At 37.2% G+C, this 18,811-nt stretch overlaps 1 protein-coding gene across 1 annotated transcript in view; it reads right to left on the reverse strand.

The window, feature by feature from the left end:
* Nucleotides 1-18,811, reverse strand: part of KATNAL1 (katanin catalytic subunit A1 like 1) — a 62,353-nt gene that overhangs the window by 28,730 nt on the left and 14,812 nt on the right. Inside the window, exon 3 of the mRNA XM_065896040.1 lies at nt 12,386-12,554. Within this exon, the coding sequence (XP_065752112.1) occupies nt 12,386-12,554 (169 nt within the window). The remainder of the gene's footprint in view (nt 1-12,385; nt 12,555-18,811) is intronic.

An 18,811-nucleotide genomic window follows, 5' to 3' on the forward strand; every position in this document is an offset into this window, starting at 1 on the left:
TTTACAGCTAACACTCGTTTACAGCTTGCTATATGCCAGGCACTGTTCTAAGCACTTGACATAACAATCTTAAAGGTCCTATGAGTTAGGTACTCGTATTATTTCTACCTCATAGATGAGAAAACTGAGGCACCAAGAGCTTGAGTAAATTGTCCAAGGACACACAGCTAGATCCTAGGCAGTCTGGCTTCAGAACCAGTGCTTTCAACCCCTTTGTACACTACGGCATAAGGCTGCACACTTTGGGCTACTCCTACTGCAGTGTGAGAAGCAAACACAGGAAAAGTTAGACAAGATCTCTAAACTGATATTTTAGAAATAAGACTTTATTATTTACAAGGGAAAGTACGTTGATAAATGCAAAATGCTGACTAATTTCAGTGTCATGCCTTGCATTGGAGTGTTAATACAAAATATATTTAAGTTGAAATAACGAATCCATAGCATTCTGCTTACTTATCAATAAATGCATTCTTGCAGCAATATTTATGAATACTTACTCTGTACCAGTCACTATTCTAGGTACTGGGAAATAGCAGTGATCCAAGCAGACAAAAACCCTGCCCTCAGAGGCATACACTCACATTAGGGGACACAACATACAAACAAGTAAAACACAGTAAAACATTTAGGGACAGAACAGCAAGTAACCACTTTACTATAATCTAATGCAATAAAATTTAAAATAATAAAAATAAAAGCAAAAACCAACACTATTAATCAGCTGCCATGAGAGAAAAAATTTGTGGAGTGATTTAATATCCAAAGGACAGAACAGGATATTTCTTAAAAACAAGTCACTGATAATACGAATGGCCACTAAACATATGAAAGAACTTTTTTTTTTGCGGTACGCGGGCCTCTCACTGTTGTGTCCTCTCCCGTTGTGGAGCACAGGCTCCGGACGCGCAGGCTCAGCGGCCATGGCTCACAGGCCCAGCCGCTCCCGGAGCGGGGCACGAACCCGTGTCCCCTGCATCAGGAGGCGGACTCTCAACCACTGCGCCACCAGGGAAGCCCATTAAAGAACTTTTAAACTCAGAAGTTATCAGATAAGTACACAATACATGGTAGATATGCTGGTAAAATCACAATGAGATTCACCCACAAGAGAGAGACAATATCAAGTGTTGGTGAGGATGTGGAGCAACTAGAACTTTTGTGCTCTGCAGGCAGACATGGAAATTGGTATAATCACTTTGGAAAACTATTTGGTGTTACCTACTGAAGTTTAACATATGCATAACCTATGGCCCATCAATTCCACTCCTAGGTATATGCTCACTAGAAAGGTATATATGCTCACATATATACCAAAGGATAAGTACAAAACTATCCAAGGTAGCATTATTAATAATAGTTTCAAACTGAAAGCAATCCAAAAATTCACTAATAGTAAAACAGATTCAACTGTGGTATAATACTGTCTATTAATGAAAATAAACAAACTTCAGAGATATGCAACAGGATGGCGAAATCTCACCAACGTATGTTGAGCAAACAAAGCCAGACAAAAAAAGATTACTTACTGTATGTAAAGTTTCAAAAAAGGTATAACTAATTTATGGTATTAGAAATGAGAATAGTGGTTATCTTTGGAAACAAAGTGGCAGAATAGTGGTTACTTTTGAGAAAGAAGTGTCAGGGATCAGAAGGGATCCTGAGTATGGCTTCTGAGGTGCTAAATGTTCTATTCTTGACCCCTGAGTGATAGTTACATGGATTACATGGTAGTTACAGAGGCTAAACGCAGTCAGCCGAAGCAGACTCTCACTGGTTTGTAAGAGCCAATTATTAAATTTGCAGGAATTTTTCTATAAAAAACAGCCATTGATAAAAATTAAATTACACAAACAGAATAAATTATATTAAAAACAGAAGTGGCGGGCTTCCCTGGTGGTGCAGTGGTTGAGAGTCCGCCTGCCGATGCAGGGGACACGGGTTCGTGCCCCGGTCCGGGAGGATCCCACATGCTGTGGAGCGGCTGGGCCCATGAGCTGTGGCCGCTGGGCCTGCGCGTCCAGGGCCTGTGCTCCACGACGGGAGGGGCCACAGCAGTGAGAGGCCCGCATACCGCAAAAAAAAAAAAAAAAAAAAAACAGAAGTGGCAATTACTCAAAACTCCTCACTTCTAACTATTTAACTATTACCTATGCACTTAAGGTTACTTAAGTCTACTGTGTCTACACTATAGAATGGTAGGCTACTACCCATCTTATCTTGACTCTGAGTTCAGTGACCTCATATCGGTAGCTTGAAATCCATCACAGTGAAAGTATTTATACCAGAGAAACCAGAAAATGCTACAAAACAGGGCTTGATTTCTTGTTTTGTTAACTGTCTAGACTTAAAGTAATGGGGAAAATATTACATTTAAAAGTGTGTCATTTCTATAGTTGTTACAACGTAAATAGCACAAAAAATGAAGGAAATAATTTTCCAGTATTTGAAAACCATGATCTGATTCATCAAAGCTGCTCAAGTGATTGATCAATGAGTGAAGTTCCCACATATGTTTCTGTTGTTTCGCTTTCATCTGACTCATTAATAAAAACAAAATACCAACCAATATCCTAACAGAACTACCTTCCGAATCGTCTGTCAACTGCAACCACAGGTACCTACATTTGCAAGAGTTAAGCAAAAAGCAGCAAAGGCATTCGGCGAGGGTCCACTGGCTCTATAAAGTTTACACTAAAGAGTACTGTATATTTTATTATTTGTAAATTATATGCTGTACATCCTTTATATCAGTCAGATTTAGAATAAATTTGTGTGTGTATATGTACAAGTTTATATACACATACACTTTTTTTTTCCTTCAGAAAACTAGCTATTAAACGTTTACCAGTACACTGCTGGTTAGATGATCATCATTCATCAAATATACCCTTATAATGTATACACTTTTCTTCAATAAAAAGATTTTTTTAAGTCACTGTTCACTTGTATAACCACCGATCCACAGTTCTCAAAAAAATACTCCAGAGGCTTCCCTGGTGGCGCAGTGGTTGAGAATCTGCCTGCCAATGCAGGGGACACGGGTTCGAGCCCTGCTCTGGGAGGATCCCACATGCCCCGGAGCGACTGGGCCCGTGAGCCACAATTACGGAGCCTGCGTGTCTGGAGCCTGTGCTCTGCAACAAGAGAGGCCACGATAGTGAGAGACCCGCGCACCGCCATGAAGAGTGGCCCCTGCTTGCCACAACTAGAGAAAGCCCTCGCACAGCAACGGAGACCCAACACAGCCATAAATAAATAAATAAATCTAAAAGAATACTCCAACTCAGTTTACAATGTCTCTCCATATCAGACATCCCTACATTTAATCAGAGAAGGAAAATATTCAAAAAATGGCCATTTGTTATAATTCAATGAAATGAAGTCCTTTAAGTTTAATAGCTTTAAATTAAGTCTCTGAAGATGATTTACCATACTTTAATCTGAATTCTATCTAAAAGCACATACAGCTTTAATCATGAGATCATAATGGAAGCACTGCTCGTTTCACTAAGAGTTAATTAACCATAAAGCCATAGTCTTATAAATACTTGAGAATCAGAATTTTATTAATTAAATTTATTTTTGGTTTATAATATCAAAACAGCTATTCTGTTACCTAATATTTTACTTTTAGACTATCCTTTTTAAATTAAAAAATGCATGTTATTTCTATGTATATTTCTACACTGACTCTAGACTTAGTAAAATAAAAATAACCATTTTTCTCAGGTACATTCAAATAAGACTAAAAAATATGGCTGTAAAGGTTAATTTATTCATCTGATCCCCTCTCATCAATAACAATCAACTTGAGGCCAGGAGTCACATATTAAAGTTTGCCTTCCTAGTACCTAGAAGTATGACTAACACAAAGTATGCACTTAATAAAGGTACATTAAGTAAATGGCGTAACAAACTGGCCTCATGATGACTCTGTACCTCAGGGGAAAAAACTGTAAGGCTTGAATAACAGATCACCATACACAGTGACTGTTATTTATTGAAAAATAGCATTTTTAAGATTGGACCTAACTTGAAGCCTGTTAGCAGTTTAAAAAAAAAAAAAGACGAAAAAGACTTAATCACTCTCAGAAAGTGAACTGGTACTCTTAAAAGAAATAGATATTTGTGATACATTAAAATAAGACAGCAAGCATTTTCAAATAAGAGGCTGCATAGCATAATGGTTAAAAGCTCAGGTATTAGAGTTCAAATCCTAGTTCCACCACCTACTTGCAGTTGTAACTTCAGTGTCTCAATTTCTTCGTACACAGTACAGGGAAAATAACCCTGAGTTCACAGGAATTTGTAGGAAGGACTGGGACAGGTTAAGAATGCTCAAGGCAGAGTAAGACCTGTTGCTACTGCTTTTCTTACTAGCTGCTTCCTCATACAGTTCACAAGACTAAACTAAGAATCCAAAGATACTGAGAGTCTTAAGCAAAACATGTAATTTCTCCTGTCCTCTCTTTTTTTAACATCTATAAAGTTAAGTGGCTAGAGCAGAAAAGCAGCTTTCAAACTTTTGACCATGACACAAAGTAATAAATTCATCTTAAATCAAGAGCTAGTGTATACAAATATATAACTAAATTTTTACATACTTATATAACAAATTCTTTTCTCAAAATAATACTGTCCTTATAATGGGCAATGCAGTCTAAATTTTCTAGTCTATTTCATTTTTCTTTTTAAGCTGGTTGCAACACACAAAACTGATTTAAAAAAACCAACAACACTGAGTACCCTTCAGTACTCGATTTCAAATTAGCTTTCAATGGCAATGGATATCTGTCAGTTTCATCTGAACTGCCTCAAACCCTATCACTGCTTCCAGTGAATTTAAGGACTCCAGTGTTCTAATAAATATCTGAGTGCTTACAATGATCATAACTGAACCAAGCACACCTTTCAAATTCTAATGAAGTTTCTATGAGTTTTTTCTTTTAATTGTAATCCCTTTTGTTTCCAGAGTGACTCAGAAAGTCTCTTTTATCTTCAAACAACTGTTCTTTTTCTTTTATTAAAGGGCTTATTTTCCAGTGACATTCTGAGTACTTACATGTGAATGAAGAACAACTAAGATTTAGAAAATTACTTGGAACTTTTTAAGTAAAAGACAATTTACAATATCCAGAGAAATTTATCTGACATTCAACAAATGCCTGGCTGTTTTGTTCTTTGCTTAAGAATCCCATTTCAAAATCAACATTTATTTAATTTTTCTGGAACTCTTTTCAAATCCAACCAGACTTGGTAGGGATACTACATAATATGAAAAATACTAAAATAAAGAGGAAAAAGATCTGTGATTCACAAAGCTCCATTCCTTACTCTATAACTTCGGATAAGATACTTTAGCTCTATCTCAGTTTCTTCATTTGTAAAAATGGGGATAAAATGACTGCCTACTACTTGGGATTATTTCATAAATTATTGTGTAATCACTCCAAATGGTACCTAGCATCCAAATGGGAAGCATCCAATAAACCACGACCAATATCCTTCTCTTGTGTTATGTGAAGGTAAGATAAAGACTGAAAGTTCCTTACCTGGTTCTAAAAGTTTACCTAAAAGCTACTAGCAGAGTGATGGGTGGACTTCAGCCACCACTTCATTCTCTAAACTGCAAACCAAGGTTAGCAGCACAAAAATGAAGAACAGAGGAAGAAACAAAGATGATATATAAGATACAGATTTTTAAGTATCCATTATGCAGCTTTTGGTAATGGGGAGAACCAGTTCAATTTCATCAGCAGGAAAATTTATTTATTTATTAGTACCCCTCACTAATCCCAAAAGGATCTGAAATGGAATCACTTACTGTTTTATGACATAATAGCTTGAACAAATTACAAACATAAAAAAATCTAATTCATTTTCAGTGTCCTAGTGAGGTAGAGAGAATATGTCTTTGGCTCTATCTCCTGAATAGAAATACTCAGAAAACATCAGTTTTATTCCATTATGGTCTAAAAAACCACAAGGTGTAGGAAGTTGGTCTGTGTAGAGTCCTTACCACTGACTGAAATCATATAGAGTAAAAATATTCAAATATAGTATGTAATTTTTAAGGATAACCATTTGCTATTAGTTATAAGCTGTATTTTCACAATAAATATCACGGCATAAATGTGATGACATATAGAACCCCTAGCTAGGAAAATAAAACTTCTCTGTGGCAATTCAATAACATCCTCATTCATTTATGACATCATAAAGGAAATAGGTATTGCTATCACTAAAAATTAATTTTTGTCTTTTCATTAAAATTAAGGCTGAGAGAAATGTCAGGTCATCCTGGCTCCTTACTCTGAAAAATTATTTTCAGCACATTTTCCTAAGTCCATTTTAGGACAGCACACAATTTCTACCCAGTATTATGCTTATTCAGCAATCAATTTCCCAGATAAAGTAAAAGTACATACTGAACCCAAACCAAAAGAAATTTTCTCATTAAGAAAAAAAATCTTGTTTTACTCTAAAATTTAAAGATAAATCAAAGTTTAAAAATTTTTTATCAATTGTAAAGCGTATCTATCATCTTATTCTGTGAACACTGTAGACACATCTACTTCCTTATAAATCTTTCCCCTACAATTATGTTTTCATTTTAATTCAGAATACTAGTTAAAATACTTTTTAAGTTTTAAAACTTTATTTTGAATATTTCTATAAACGCTCAGGACTTCCCTGGCGGTCCAGTGGTTAGGACTCTGCACTTCCACTGCAGGGGGCACGGGCTCGATCCCTGGTCGGGGAACTAAAATCTGGCCCAAAAAAAGCTCCATTTTAGAGGGCAGATAGCAGAAGCAAGAAGAACTACAATCCTGCAGCCTGTGGAACAAAAAGCACATTCACAGAAAGATAGACAAGATGAAAAGGCAGAGGGCTATGTACCAGATGAAGGAACAAGATAAAACCCCAGAAAAACAACTAAATGAAGTGGAGATAGGCAACCTTACAGAAAAAGAATTCAGAATAATGACAGTGAAGATGATCCAGGACCTTGGAAAAAGAATGGAGGCAAAGATCGAGAAGATGCAAGAAATGTTTAAAACAAATCTAGAAGAAATAAAGAACAAACAGAGATGAACAACACAATAACTGAAATGAAAAATACACTAGAAGGAATCAATAGCAGAATAACTGAGGCAGAAGAACAGATAAGTGACCTGGAAGACAGAATGGTGGAATTCACTGTTGCAGAACAGAATAAAGAAAAAAGAATGAAAAGAAATGGAGACAGCCTAAGATACCTCTGGGACAACATTAAATGCAACAACATTCACACTATAGGGGTCCCAGAAGGAGAAGAGACAGAGAAAGGACTGGAGAAAATATATGAAGAGATTATAGTTGAAAACTTCCCTAACATGGGAAAGGAAATAGCCACCCAAGTCCAGGAAGCACAGCGAGTCCTATACAGGAAAAACCCAAGGAGAAACACGCCAAGACACATAGTAATCAAACTGGCAAAAATTAAAGACAAAGAAAAATTATTGAAAGCAGCAAAGGAAAAACGACAAATAACATACAAGGGAACTCCCATAAGGTTAACAGCTGATTTCTCAGCAGAAACTCTACAAGCCAGAAGGGAGTGGCATGATATACTTAAAGTGATGAAAGGGAAGAACCTACAACCAAGATTACTCTACCCGGCAAGGATCTCATTCAGATTCAATGGAGAAATCAAAAGCTTTACAGACAAGCAAAGGCTAAGAGAATTCAGCACCACCAAACCAGCTCTACAACAAATGCTAAAGGAACTTCTCTAAGTGGGAAACACAGAGAAGAAAAGGATCCACAAAAACAAAACCATTAAGAAAATGGTCACAGGAACATACATATCGATAATTACCTTAAACGTGAATGGATTAAATGCTCCAACCAAAAGACAGAGGCTTGCTGAATGGTTACAAAAACAAGATCCATATATATGCTGTCTACAAGAGACCCACTTTAGACCTAGGGACACATACAGACTGAAAGTGAGGGGATAGAAAAAGATATTCCAGGCAAACAGAAATCTAAAGAAAGCTGGAGTAGCAATACTCATATCAGATAAAATAGACTTTAAAATAAAGAATGTTACAAGAGACAAGGAAGGACACTACATAATGATCATTCCAAGAAGAAGATATAACAATTATAAATATGTATGCACCCAGCATAGGAGAACCTCAATACATAAGGCAACTGCTAACAGCTATAAAAGAGGAAATCGACAGTAACACAATAATAATGGGGGACTTTAACACCTCACTTGCACCAATGGACAGATTATCCATAATGAAAATAAATAAGGAAACAGAAGCTTTAAATGATACAATAGACCAGACAGATTTAACTGACAGGACATTCCATCCATAAACAACAGATTACACTTCCTTCTCAAGTGCACATGGAACATTCTCCAGGATAGATCACATCCTGGGTCACAAATCAAGCCTCAGTAAATTTAAGAAAATTGAAATCATATCAAGCATCTTTTCTGACCACAACACTATGAGATTAGAAATGAATTACAGGGAAAAAATGTAAAAAACACATACACATGGAGGCTAAACAATACGTTACTAAGTAACCAAGAGATCACTGAAGAAATCAAAGAGGAAATCAAAAAATACCTAGAGACAAATGACAATGAAAACACGATGATCCAAAACCTATGAGATGCAGCAAAAGCAGGTCTAAGAAGGAAGTTTATAGTCATACAGGTCTACCTCAAGAAACAAGAAACATCTCAAATAAACAATCTAAGCTTACACCTAAATGAACTAGAGAAAGAAGAACAAACAAAACCCAAAGTTAGCAGAAGGAAAGAAATCATAAAGATCAGAGCAGAAATAAATGGAATAGAAACAAAGATAATAAGAGCAAAGATCAATAAAGCTAAAAGCTGGTTCTTTGAGAAGATAAACAAAATTGATAAACCATTAGCCAGACTCATCAAGAAAAAGAGGGAGAGGACTCAAATCAATAAAATTAGAAATGAAAAAGGAGAAGTTACAACAGACACCACAGAAATACAAAGCATCCTAAGAGACTACTACAAGCAACTCTATGCCAATAAAATGGACAACCTGGAAGAAATGGACAAATTCTTAGAAAGGTATAACCTTCCAAGACTGAACCAGAAGAAAACAGAAAATATGAACAGACCAATCACAAGTAATGAAATTGAAACTGTGATTAAAAATCTTCCAACAAACAAAAGTCCAGGACCAGATGGCTTCACAGGTGAATTCTATCAAACATTTAGAGAAGAGCTAACACCTATCCTTCTCAAACTCTTCCAAAAAATTACAGAGGAAGGAACACTCCAAACTCATTCTATGAGGCCACCATCACCCTGATACCAAAACCAGACAAAGATACTACAAAAAAAGAAAATTACAGACCAATATCACTGATGAATATAGATGCAAAAATCCTCAACAAAATACTAGCAAACAGAATCCAACAACACATTAAAAGGATCATACACCATGATCAAGTGGGATTTATCCCAGGGATGCAAGGATTCTTCAATATATGCAAATCAATCAATGTGATACACCATATTAACAAAATGAAGAATAAAAACCATATGATCGGGCTTCCCTGGTGGCGCAGTGGTTGGGAGTCCGCCTGCCGATGCGGGGGACACGGGTTCGTGCCCCGGGCTGGGAGGATCCCACGTGCCGCGGAGTGGCTGGGCCCGTGGGCCATGGCCGCTGAGCCTGCGCGTCCGGAGCCTGTCCTCCGCAACGGGAGAGGCCACAACAGTGAGAGGCCCGCGTAACGCATAAAAAAAAAAAAACAAAAAAAAAAAAAACAAACAAACAAAAAAAAAACCATATGATCACCTCAATAGATGCAGAAAAAGCTTTTGACAAAATTCAACACCCATTTATGATAAAAACTCTCCAAGAAGTGGGCAAAGAAGGAACCTACCTCAACATAATAAAGGCCATATATGACAAACCCACGGCCAACATCATTCTCAATGGTGAAAAACTGAAAGCATTTCCTCTAAGATCAGGAATGAGACAAGGATGTCCACTGTCACCACTATTATTCAACATAGTTTTGGAAGTCCTAGCCACAGCAATCAGAGAAGAAAAAGAAATAAAAGAAAATACAAACTGGAAAAGAAGAAGTAAAACTGTCACTGTTTGCTGATTACATGATACTATACACAGAGGATCCTAAAAATGCCACCAGAAAACTACTAGAGCTAATCAATGAATTTGATAAAGTTGCAGGATACAAAATTAATGCACAGAAATCTCTTGCATTCCTATACACTAATGATGAAAAATCTGAAAGGGAAATTATGGAAACACTCCCATTTACCACTGCAACAAAAAGAATAAAATATCTAGGAATAAATCTACCTAGGGGAACAAAAGACCTGTATGCAGAAAACTATAAGACACTGATGAAAGAAATTAAAGATGACACAAACAGATGGAGAGATATACCATGTTCTTGGATTGGAAAAATCAATATTGTGAAAATGACTATATTACCCAAAGCAATCTACGGATTCAATGCAATCCATATCAAATTACCAATGGCATTTTTTACGGAACTAGAACAAATCATCTCAAAATTTGTATGGAGACACAAAAGACCCCAAATAGCCAAAGCAGTCTTGAGGGGAAAAAACGGAGCTGGAGGAATGAGACTCCCTGACTTCAGACTATACTACAAAGCTACAGTAATCAAGACAATATGGTACTGGCACAAAATCAGAAACATAGATCAATGGAACAAGATAGACAGCTCAGAGATAAACCCACGCACGTATGGTCAACTAATCCATGACAAAGGAGGCAAAGATATACAATGGAGAAAAGACAGTCTCTTCAATAAGTGGTGCTGGGAAAACTGGACAGCTACATGTTAAAGAATGAAATTAGAACACTCCCTAACACCACACACAAAAATAAAATCAAAATGGATTCGAGACCTAAATCTAAGACCAGACACTATAAAACTCTTAGAGGAAAACATAGGAAGAACACTCTTTGACATAAATCACAGCAAGATCTTTTTTGATCCACCTCCTAGAGTAATGGAAATAAAAACAAAAATAAACAAATGGGACCTAATTAAACTTAAAAGCTTTTGCACAGCAAAGGAAACCATAAACAAGACGAAAAGACAACTCTCAGAATGGGAGAAAATATTTGCAAACGCATCAACGGACAAAGGATTAATCTCCAAAATATATAAACAGCTCATGCAGCTCAATATTAAAGAAATAAACAACCCAATCAAACAATGGGCAGAGGACCTAAACAGACATTTCTCCAAAGAAGACATACAGATGGCCAAGAAGCACATGAAAAGCTGCTCAACATCACTAATTATTAGAGAAATGCAAATCAAAACTACAATGAGGTATCACCTCACACCAGTTAGAATGGGCATCATCAGAAAATCTACAAACAACAAATGCTGGAGAGGGTGTGGAGAAAAGGGAATCCTCTTGCACTGTTGGTGGGAATGTAAATTGGTACAGCCACTATGGAGAACAGTATGGAGGTTCCTTAAAAAACTAAAAATAGAATTACCATATGATCCAGCAATCCCACTACTGGGCATATACCCAGAGAAAACCATAATTCAGAAAGAGTCATGCACCCCAATGTTCACTGCAGTCCTATTTACAATAGCCAGGTCATGGAAGCAACCTAAATGCCCATCAACAGAGGAATGGATAAAGAAGATGTGGTACATATATACAATGGAATATTACTCAGCCATAAAAAGGAATGAAATTAGGCCATTTGTTGAGACGTGGATGGATTTAGAGACTGTCATACAGAGTGAAGTAAGTCAGAAAGAGAAAAACAAATATCGTATATTAACGCATGTATGTGGAACCTAGAAAAATGGTACAGATGAACCTGTTTGCAGGGCAGAAGTTGAGACACAGATGTAGAGAACAAACGTATGGACACCAACGGGGAAAGCCGCAGGGGGGTGGGAAAAAAAGAAAATTCAAACTACCTCCTCATCCTCCTCTAAGTGAACGTGGACTACTATTTAAGATTCAAAATTATTTCCTATTTAATTTTGTCATTTTTTATCTTTAATTATCAGAATTGTGATGATATTTAATACAATTTTGAAATTCAAAGAATGAAAAGCTCCATTTTACTTAAGATTTCTGTGTGTGTGTATTAAGAAATATATACACCTCTGAGGTTACTGACAGTGCAGAATGGCCTTCAAAATGCAAAGACTGCATAGGTTTTTGATTCAAAGTTTTTAAAAAAATCTCTTCCATGTCAAAACCAGGGTCCTCTGAAAAGCCCACTAAAAGTATAATAAGCAACAAACATCACAGGCTTAAAGTGAGTGGGTTACAAAGAGGTAGTCTTGCCTTGTCATCTCTCCCTCTTGCTCTACAATCCTTGTCCCTACTTGTAGAGGGTTTTTCACTCTTTGATATAGGATGTGCTCGGCCTACAGGTCCTCGGGCTCCTCCTCCTGGCATTTCTTTCCTCAGAGGTCTTACTTCTCGATTGGGACGCCTTATCTGAGGTGGCGCTCTGACAAAAAAATAAATACATAAAATTAAAATTAATCAAAGGCAAAAGTATTTCAATACTACATTAGTCAATAAAACTATTAAATCAATAAGCCCACAAGGTCAATTTTCCCCCCTTTTGCCAATTCACGGCTACAACTATTAGGTCAGTTTTTAAAGTGCTTTTCTGTAAAGTATACTGGTTGATACAAACATTAAATATACATATAAATGACACACACAGCAGCAATTATTTTGTCAAAAATAACACTCACCAATAGAGGGCAATACAGACTATTCCTATCTAATAATCTTAATAGTGTTAACAGAAAATCAATTCCTTTATTCATTACTGTCCTAAGCCAAATAAGTAACTTTAAAAAAAAATTATTAAAAGCTGAAAGGACAAGAATTCAAAATATATTTATTTGCATAGCTTACTAGTTTATCCTTTACAACCAAAATGATTTTCTCTGCTTCCATGTTGGAAAAACCATTTCATTCATCAAATTACCAACACCAGGGTTTAATGAAATCTTCTTAATTTATGTGCAAAGTTTATGTGTAAAAATATTACTCATGCTTTGAGGGTGTCAAAAATCAGAGGATCATTCAAATTATACAGGCCCCCAAATGGGAATCAAGAATTTTGATAACTATATGTGGCAAAGGATGTTAATTCTATTTATGGTGGTGATGATTTCACAATATACACAAATACTGAATCATTACGTTGTACACCTGAAACTAATGTAATACATGTCAATTATACAGCAATTTTAAAAAAGAATTTTGATAAAGTACATAAATATAGTTATGTTACAAAGTGGCATATTTTGTCTAATGTAATGTGAAACATGTCTTCTTCAAATAGTGAAATTATGGGGCTTCTCAGAACAGTATTTATTTGCCTCTCTCTGGGTGTTGGGGGAGACTCCATCACTTTGTGTCTACGCTTTTAGTTCTTCCTCCCTGAACTGCCTCTGCCTCTGTTTTCCTACCTTTACTCTCTTTACAGCTCTGCCTGTATTTGCAGCCCTTCACATCCCATATGTGTGTTCCTTTTCCACCCATGTGCCAAAATCTATTCTTATCCCTTTTCCAGCTTTATGCTTTTAATTCATCTAACTCATCACAGAGTTTCTCTTCCTGGTATCAGAAAAAGTCTCACATGTGTATTACTCAATGAACTCAGGAAAACAGGAAAATGGATGAAAAGCCAGGAAGGTTGAAAACTCAAGGTAAAAAACAGTTAACATATTGCAGCATCTTCAGACTTCTGGGATTAGACCGCTACATGAAAGTGCTGAGGATGAGAGAGGCTGGTGAAAAGTGTATGTCTTTCTACTAGGTTACCATATACTGACATCTGAATCCTTGGAGTCCAATCCAGTTAAACAGTTATTTACTGAACACCCACACCTGTTAGGAGGTATATATCCTCTACTGTGCTAGGCCCTAGGAGGAGACAAAGATGAATAAGCAACCTTGTGGGGAAAACATCCACCGAAAAGGAGCTTGAAAATCATGTATAGTGAAATAGTTATAAGGCATTCTCAAATTTAAAGGTATTATTACGTTTTTGGTTCTAGCGCATTATTAGTCTTTTAAGTATTCTGTCAATAAGGTAAAAATGTAATGAGACTGGTAAAGACTAAAAAACTAAAAATGTTATGTTGCTCTGTTCCTAGTATTTCATTGCAACCATTGTTTTTTGAACGAATTTCTGTTTTGTTTTGGGGTTTTTTTTGCGGTATGCGGGCCTCTCACTGCTGTGGCCTCTCCCGCTGCGGAGCACAGGCTCCAGACGCGCAGGCCCAGCGGCCATGGCTCACGGGCCCAGCCGCTCCGCGGCATGTGGAATCTTCCCGGACCAGGGCACGAACCCGCGTCCCCTGCATAGGCAGGCGGACTCTCAACCACTGCGCCACCAGGGAAGCCCTCTGTTTGGTTTTGATGAAGAGGTGTAAAGTAGAAGAGCAGAACTTTACTGTTTTATATATATATATATATATGTATATATGTGTGTGTGTGTGTGTGTGTGTGTGTGTGTGTGTGTGTGTATGTATAATGTCTTTCCTGAATTGGATTCCTGGCCAAAGACAATAAAAAGCGACTGACAATCTCTTCCACACAGAACACACGTCAAGTCTGCCCTTCTGCTAGCAGCTGCGCCTGCTATTTAAATAGTCTGTCATTGTTTGTGGTCCTGCTTTCTGGAGGCACAGCCAGCCCGAAGCTCTTGCTCACACAGCAAGCCCATCCTTTACAGCTGCGTGCCAGGCTGCTCGGTGGCCTCGCTGAGGAGGGGTGAACTGCAGGGACTCTGGAAACATTTCTTCTGCCTCCTCAGCTTGTGCTTTCCCACCTCAGCTTGCTATTTAGCGGTCACTGCGGAGTCCTGCTTGCAGTCCACATTGCACACACAGCCAGTTCAGTAAAGCTGTGCTGCGAGAATTATGTCAAAGCTCGTTCACAGGCTGCACTCCAGGTGTTCGCTGCTGCTGACCTTGTCCTGCCACTCAGTATTCTGACGGGCTCATAAACGGTCTGAAGGAAACTGCTCAAGAGGCCAGATGTGGCATTTGTGGCAAGTCCCACGTCTCACAGGAAGCGTGCCTGTGCTTTGCAGGTCTTCAGTTCCATCTCACCGCAGTTTGATAGTACATTCGAAACAGACTGTCAGCTTCCCAAAGGACACCCTTGACTCTGTTCTGTACTTCTTCCTCCATTAGGGCATCACTGCCCAATGGCATGCTTCAATTTAAGGACTCAGTGACAGCTTCCAGGCTGTAAAAAATAAGTCTCAGGGCTTCTTTTACTGGTCTCTTTTTAAAAAGACACCTTATTAGTAGGGTTGCACAGCATCGTCAGCCTCTGCCCCAATGGTCAAACACGGGCTGACACCTGCTAGCTTACAGCATTTCAAATACAGAGAATAACTGGAAATCTGCAGATAAAAGAGTAGCATGTCTACACTGAGCTCAGTTCTCCTACTGGAGGATATTTCCCCGCAGGAATGGGAAGAAAGATGCCTTACCCTATCATAGGCAAATAAGCCTGACTTCCTCCAAAAGCCAATATTCCCTTTCTAAGCAATATTAAATATCAATATTATATGTAAACGTTCTTACAGCACTGCTTGTAATAGTAAACACCTGGAAACAACCCAAAGGTCCAGTATCAGAACAGATGCATAAATTATTATACATTCACATAATGGGATACTATATTCACGTGAACATGAATTACAGCCACATGCAATAATAATAGATCAATCTCAGGACCACAATGTTGAGTGAAAAAGTAAGTTCAAAGAACACATACAGTATGATTCTAAGCAGAACAAGATACTGTGTGGAGATTAAAATGTATGTGCTAAAAGTATAAAGAAAGGCAAAGGAATGATAAACCCCAAATCCAGGACAGTGGCTAACTCTGAAAGAGGAGGGGAGGGAACAGGATGCAGGGGAGCTCATAGAGGGCCTTCAAGGTAACGCTAATGTTCTTTATCTTAAACTCCATGGTGGGTACATAGATCCTACTGTATTATAACTCCTTATTCCTTACATAAATTTTATTATTCATATTAGTTACTTGGTAGTTAATAAACTTTAAATATGATGAATATAACAATAGCACTAATTAAATTATTTGAGCACCTAAGAAAATGAAATTATAGGGTTGCTACAAAGTTTTTGGCATGTTCTAGAAACACACATGTGGTAGTGATGTGGGCTCAGAGTACACATCCTCAGTTGAACCTACTGTATTACTGCCTGGCAAATCTCCATAAAAGACTGGGCAACAGAAATAGAACTGTCTGTCAGACAGCACCACGCATCCAGGGTTCCAGAAGTCAAAGGGGAAGAGACCTCTTCTGAAGATGCCTTCATTCCACACCATATTTAGAAACAGGGTCAAAGATACTATCACAATTTTCTCCAATTGCTATACAGGCACCTTCTTAAGATTCCCATCTATTCAGCTCTTTCTATTTCTTCCAGCTTTCTGTTTCATGATTATTCTAAATTCTTTGGTTATATCTGTTTGTTCATACATTGTTAGAATTCTAGTGTAAGAAAAAGAAATTTGGAACAGGTCCTATATATGCCCAAGAACATAAATCAAATTACTGAAACTTCTGGAAAAGGAAGAAAAATAATCTTACTTTGCTATGACATTAATCTATATGAATTAAACAGGAAAACATACCTCTCTATAGCTAATGAAAAAAAACACGAGTTCCAAGTAGGTAATACTGATATTTTTACTATAAGGACTTGGGGTCAATATATGAGACTTTGAGTCCAAGAGAAATTACTTGGTAAGAAATCAGGAGGCAAGAAAGCAAAGCTTAAACAGAAATTAGAGGACTTATTATTTGAAATTAATGATTAAGAATTTTTTTTTTAATATTTATTTGGCTGCCTCAGGTCTTAGTTGCGGTGGGATCTTCATTGCTGCATCTTTTTAGTTGCAGCATGCAGGATCTTTAGTTGTGGCATGCGGGACCAAGTTCCCAGACCAGAGATTGAACCCAGGCCCCTTGCATTGGGAGTGCAGTGTCTTAGCTACTGGCCTGCCAGGGAAGTCCAATGATTAAGAATTTTAATGTCCACTCTCATCAAATATATGACTGCTATTTTTTTAAATCAGAAAATATATGTTTATCTAATAAGGACAGGAACTACACTGGCTGTTGACATAAAAACGTTGCAAACACGATTCCTCCCTTCACAGAGAAACAGCATGGTGATCCGGAGTTAGCATTAGATTTAGAATCCTAAACCCTGGGTGCCTTCCTACTCCCAGGTCCACCAATTACTGATTATATGAGCGTATCACGTAACATCTACAAGCCTCATATTCTTCCTCTGTAAATGGGGATGATTAATACTTAACAGAATTTTTAAAATCTATTTTTCATTGAGGTATACCATATATTCAGTAAAATGTACATATATTAGGTATACAACTCAATAAATTTTGGTACTGTATAACCACTAGTAGAACAAAGAGCATTTCCCAATACCCCAGAAAGTTTTTTTCATGGCCCCTGTTAGTAAATATCAGCTGGTAAAGGTAACCACTATTTTGACCTTACTATCATAGATTAGGTTTGCCTGTTCTAGTTTCATAAACTGGAATCCTATAGTACATACTCTTTCAACATTACCTGTGAAATTCGTCCATGTTCCTGTATATAGCCGTTTATCTTTCTTTACTGCTGTGGAGTATTCTATTGCATAAATATACAACTTATCAATTCTATGAATGGACACCTGAGCTGTTTTCTGTTTATTATTAAAGCCTCTATGAATATGGGAATTATCCTCATGGTAAACAGAAGCATTCATTTCTTTGGGATCTGTACCCAGGAGCAGAATAGCTGCATCATAAAGTGTATGTAAGATTAGCTTTAGTAAATATAGCCAACGGTATTCCAGAGTAGTGATGCCATTCTACACTCCCAACAGCCATGTACGAGAGTGCCAGCTGTCCCACCCTAGTCATTCTGGGGGTGGGGTGGGGTGTAATGGTGTCTCATTGTGGTTCTACCTTGCCTTTCTTGAATGGCTACAGATGTTAAACACCTTTTCAACAAGATGCTTATTAGCCATGTGAATATCTTCTTTTGTATAGTATCTGTTCCAGTCTTTAGTCCATTTTTTTTCAACTGGGTTGCCTGACTTTTTCTTATTGATTTATTGATCGTTGTTCTTTATATATTCTATACAAGTCCTTTGTCATACATATGCTTTGCAAACATCTTCTACCAGTATATGGCTTTCCTTTTTTTTTTTACTTTCTACCAGTATATGGCTTGTCTTAATGGTGCATCTTTTGATGAAAAGAAGTTCATAATTTTAGAATTCTGACTTACTGATCTTTTATCTTTAATGCTTTATTGTCCAGTTTAATAAATCTTTGCTATCCCAAGAAGATGATAATATCCCTTCCATGTTTTCTTCTGGAAGTTTTATTTTATTACCTTTTTACATTTTAGGTGGTGATCTATTTCAAATTAGTTTTTCTATATGATGTGAGGTAAGGGGTTAAGATTTTCCTCACCACATGGACATTCAGTTAACCCAGAAGCATTTACTGACAAGACCCACCTTTCCCTACTGAAGTGCAGTGGTGCCTCTTCATAAATCACGTGACTCCATAGAACTTAACCTTTAATAAGTTCCAGTTCTAAAAAGAACTTTAGAAATTTTAGTTATTTGCTATCAGAAAATTATAAACAAATATTTTAGTATGATATATTCCAGA

This window comes from Phocoena phocoena, chromosome 18 (genome assembly GCF_963924675.1).
Source record: "Phocoena phocoena chromosome 18, mPhoPho1.1, whole genome shotgun sequence".
Taxonomy (NCBI): domain Eukaryota; kingdom Metazoa; phylum Chordata; class Mammalia; order Artiodactyla; family Phocoenidae; genus Phocoena; species Phocoena phocoena.